Source organism: Pagrus major, chromosome 19 (genome assembly GCF_040436345.1).
Source record: "Pagrus major chromosome 19, Pma_NU_1.0".
Lineage (NCBI taxonomy): Eukaryota > Metazoa > Chordata > Actinopteri > Spariformes > Sparidae > Pagrus > Pagrus major.
Genome location: NC_133233.1, coordinates 14,445,422 through 14,450,047, shown reverse-complemented (window position 1 = coordinate 14,450,047; position 4,626 = coordinate 14,445,422). Strand labels below are relative to the sequence as shown.

Sequence of the window (4,626 nt, the reverse complement as noted above, 5' to 3'; positions counted from 1 at the left end):
ACATCCCAACCATATCCTCTCTTGGGCATTGTTACCATCCCTGTGATTTACATTACGTCCGTGCTCCAAACGCACAAAATACACAGGCTGATCCTGGCACACATGTGGCGTGTATGAGATAAATCGGTGGTCAGAGTGGATCGGGTAAAAGGGACGTGAATACGAGTCTACCGTGGGACTTAACGTGCTGAGAAGGTCTGAGCCTTATTCCTTTTTGATTGTCTGTACGTAAGGCCTTGTGTTGTGTCTGGGCCTGCGTCTGTGCGCACTCACACAGACCAGGAAATACTCGGCAGAAATAAAAACAAGGCTGAAAACCAGATCACAAGGACTCTAGAAAAAACCCTACAACCACCAGGAATAAATTCCTGTCAGATCTAATAAAGGCTTAACCGTGAGTATGTATTGATAGACATTAGTGAACCATTTTTTTTTCAATAATTCTCTGAAATTGAACACTTGGACACGTGAGCTACTGAGGGGCAAGCATGACAGAAAGAAACAGCTTGGGCATATATAAAATACACCAAGCGGCACAGAAGGGGAAACCCTGATTTTGTTTTTGTGATTTATACAAGGTCAAACTTGCTCTCAGTCTCATCTCAGGGACTTATGTTTGTTTTTCTTTTCTTTACCCCTTTTCCTCTTTCAGACAAAGCACAAACCACTGAAACCCTGGCACCATACAATCCAACAGGTCGAGCATAGAAAAGCGAAGAAGAAGAAGAAGAAATAATCAGCAAAAAAATAAAAATAAGTCAAGTAAACACAATTACGAGAACCTAACATATTGCTTAGGATTGGTAGCTTATTTTTTAAGTTCTTGTAAGCATAAATCCAGGAGCGGTGTCTCACAGTCCTGTGGGCGTTTTCTGAGGCTCCAAAAAGGGCGATCTTGTGGATTTTTCCCCCCTCGATCAAACTTCAAAACAAAGCGGAATGTAAACCCATTCACAGAAGAAAAAAAAAAAAAAAAAAAAAAAAAAAGAGGGAGAAAAAATAATAATAAACAGCGATAAAGTTAAGACTCTGGCTGTGATTAGGTTTCATATGGACACGCTGGGGGCTTTTTTTCCTCTTCTCTTTTTTAAAAAACCAGCTCAGTATTTCCTCGTTCTCTGAGCGTGTGGGGGAGGGAGAATCTGGCCGCCTGGCTGCCACCTCCACACGGGGTGGGACGGAGGGGGAGGCCCCGGGCCCCTCAGCGAGTTCAGGGAGTAAGCGGGGCACAAATCCCCGTCGCTGCCAACAACCAGCGACGGCGGGGATGGGAAATTTGCCATCAGGCTGAAAGGCGTTTTTGCAGGCGATGCTACAGTGCTGGCGGTGCTGCGTTTGCGTCTGCTCGGTAATTCCTCCGTGGATGCCTCCTCGCAGCCCGCGGAACGAGAAGAAGTAGAAGAAGAAGAAGAAGATGATGAAGAAGAAGATGAGGAGGAGGAAGATGAGGAGGAGGAAGAGGCAGCCGTGTTGATCCTGGGCACGTTTTGTTTTGTTTGCGCCCTGGAAACTCGGGATTTCTTACTCCCTAGCACCGGAGCCCTACAGTTTTTGTTCCTGTGCTCCCCTTCGTCGATACATGGGCTTTCCTGACCGCTCCAGGATTCCTGAGGACCACAGGGGGACCTGGGGACCACATCAGGGCTCTTTTCTGTGGCTTTAACCCCGCTGCTGCTGCTGAAACAGTCCCCTTGTTTGATGGCTCCGCTCTCTGCCTTGTCTCCTTTACATTTGACTACAGTGGCCTGGCTCTGGTATTCATATTCATCACAGCTTTCCTCCACTTTAACTTTCACATTGTGGAGGTTGAAGGGTGGCGTCCTGGCTGTCCTGTCGCTGTCCGGGTGGGGGGCGGCGGTCACGCAGGACTCCTCCGCCTCGGTCTTTATTTTTTTCACAGGAGTGGGCAGCTTTAGGCTTGTGGCTTTCGCCTCCCTCCTGCCGGCACATTTGGGGAGCTTGTCGTAGTCACACTGAGCGCTCAGTCCCGGGGGGCACTTGGTGGGGTGACCCGGTGTCCTGCGTGAGGGGTGAAAGGCCTTACTCCGGTTGGGCCCCGGTGAATAGAGGGCCAGCTCGTCCGCGGGGTCAGTCCCGTTTAGATCAGCCTCAAACACCCTTTCCCTTTTGGACTCGGTGAAAAAGCTCTCCCCCACAAGAGCCGAGTTAAATTTTGGCGTGTGCAAAGGTCCCAGGTCCTTTCTAGTTTCACTGCATATAAATTCACATTTCTGACGTCTCTGCTGTCTGCTGTCCACCGTCTGTGAAGTGGCAACATGGCCCAGTGTCCCGTCCTGCCGCCCTGGTTGCTGCTGGTTGTTGTAGTGGAACGTGGGCTGCAGGACCAAAGGTGCTTTACAAGTGGTGAGAGTTTTCGCGAGGGAGCCGACCCGGGCCCGTCGGAACCGGATGCTCTGGACCGAAACACGGCTAGAAACGGAGCTGGAGTCGGACTGAGAGGAGCTCTCCTCCTCCTCTGAGCTGACCTCTGAACTTTCTGACTGCGTGTCATCTTCCTCGTCGCCCTCCTCCTCCTCTTCCTCCCCCTCCTCCTCCTCCTCGGAGCTCCCGGAGTTGCTGGTGGTGGAGAGGCCGGACCCGAAGTCCGAATCCGGGTACGCCCGGTCCGAGTAGGTGCTGGACTCGGTGTCGCTGCTGTAACTCTCCGGGAAACCCTGCTCGTGGTGGTGATGGTGGTGGTGATGGTGATGCTGGTGGTGGTGATGGTGGTGAGGTCTGGGGTCGAGATAGAAATCCGGACCGAGGTGAAAAGCACCGAAAGAAGCGCCGGGACCGCCGGCTGATTTGGGTTGAACGAGCAGCACCGGTGGTACGTGGTGGTGCGCGTGTCTGCTCCTGCTCCACGAGTGCCTCGCGCTGTCCCTGCCGCCGCCCCCCTCGCGCCTCCTCTTCCTTTTGTGAAGTAGGTCGCCGGCAGAGCGCGAGAGCCTGGACTGAGCAGCTATGGCGGACTGAAGCACCACCGGCTGCCGGCTCACCGCGCTCCGGAAAAACGAGTGCCTTTGGCTCAAAGTAACACGGTTCCCTGTTATTTTCGCTGTTTCATAGTTTTTAAAGTGTTTGTGACCGGACTTAGTCACCGAACGGTATTCCCGTCCGTGGGTTTTGTGGTAAATTTGAGGTAGTTTGGAGTCGGTAAGGCAAGGAGGCAGCTCTCTCCTCCTGCCCGTTTTGTTGTGAAGTGTGAGAGTCTCCGGGACGCCGTGCAAACTAAACCAAACTTTTTCCCTCCACAGCTCGGCGTCGGCACGGAGGAGCCCCGGCGACGCATCCTCACCCCCGGGGGAACACGCCGCTTTCGCTTTCCTTTTGTTGGACTTCAACACCCGCTCCGTCTTGCAGGAGAAATACAGAGCCTCCACGTCCTCCCGCGATATGAGAGTGCATTTAGCGGCATGGAACGCTATAGAGTTTATTGCTTTGAGCTTCCGCAGCTCCTCCAGGTCGCAGTGGTGCTTCTTCACATTCAGGTGGTCCATGCGCTTGTGCACCGTGGTCCGAGGGATGTTCTTCAGCAGGTCGGTGAAGACCTGAGACAAAGCAAACATTTGCTTGCCTTTGATGAGCAGGTATCCCAGTCTCACCCCTTGCATTTCCTCAAAGCCACACTCCAGGTCTCCCATGTTTTATGTCTCCGCTCCAATGTATTAATCCATGTAGTCACTCTCAGTATATTATGGATTTACCAGTGAATGGCATGGGGTCGCGGGCTCAAGGCATCCTGCTCATACCTTTAATCCATCCACACCGCTGCTGCTGCTGCTGCGTCATGAAAATGCAAACTTTGACATGCAGAGTTAAATGGAGCTGCCGGTGTCTAATGGGTTGAATGAGCCGACAGCAGCATCCACACGTCGCCTCTTGCCCGGGTCCGGCATGGTGGAGGAATGCGACGGATGCGTCCACCAAGCCGGGGCTGCTGCTACCTGCCTCTGCCGGCTCCACTCCCCTCTGGACGGCAGCAGGACGAGGGGTAGGTGTACACCACTGCCTCAGCCAGAGGGATAAAATAGCGAGAAGAGAGAGAGACAGAGAGAGAGAGAGGGAGAGAGAGAGAGGGAGGGAGGGAGAGGGAGTTGTGAGGGTGGAGGGGAGGGAGAAAGAGAGAGAGAGAGAGAGTCAGAGACAGAGAGAAACAGAATAAGAGCTAAAATGCAGCTGCTATTCTGGCTGCTGGTTGAGCCACAAATAAAATGACAGAGAGGGGAGGTGCGCCAGTCTGGAGACACCTTCATCAATTAATGCCCTCGGAGTCGACGCCCATTGGACGCCGCTGACAGGTGATGCAATAAAAATGGATATTCCATCCCCACCCCCTTCCACACCCTGCCATTACAATAGTTTACAATTGTGCCCACAGACCCCGCCGTTTGAGTAAATAACGCAGCTATGACAAGTTCATATTTCAATAGCTGAATAAAGAGAGAAAAATCAGAGCAGTTCACTGGTGCGTGTGTGTGTAGGAGCAGAGAAAAGGTAGCCCGAGCCTGCAAGTTGTCATGATAAGACTGGAATGTATGTATGTGCTTTTCCCCTCTCGGTCCACATCAGAACGCATGCGGTAGTGGTGCTGTATGGAATCGATTGTGTGCTGGTAAAATGACT

At 52.4% G+C, this 4,626-nt stretch overlaps 1 protein-coding gene across 1 annotated transcript; it reads right to left on the bottom strand.

Annotated features, from left to right (window-relative positions):
- Positions 1-1,100: 1,100 nt before the first annotated feature.
- Positions 1,101-3,644, bottom strand: skida1 (SKI/DACH domain containing 1). Its single transcript, XM_073487859.1, has one exon. The coding sequence runs from the start codon at positions 3,642-3,644 to the stop codon at positions 1,101-1,103; it is 2,544 nt and encodes an 847-aa protein (XP_073343960.1).
- Positions 3,645-4,626: the final 982 nt, after the last annotated feature.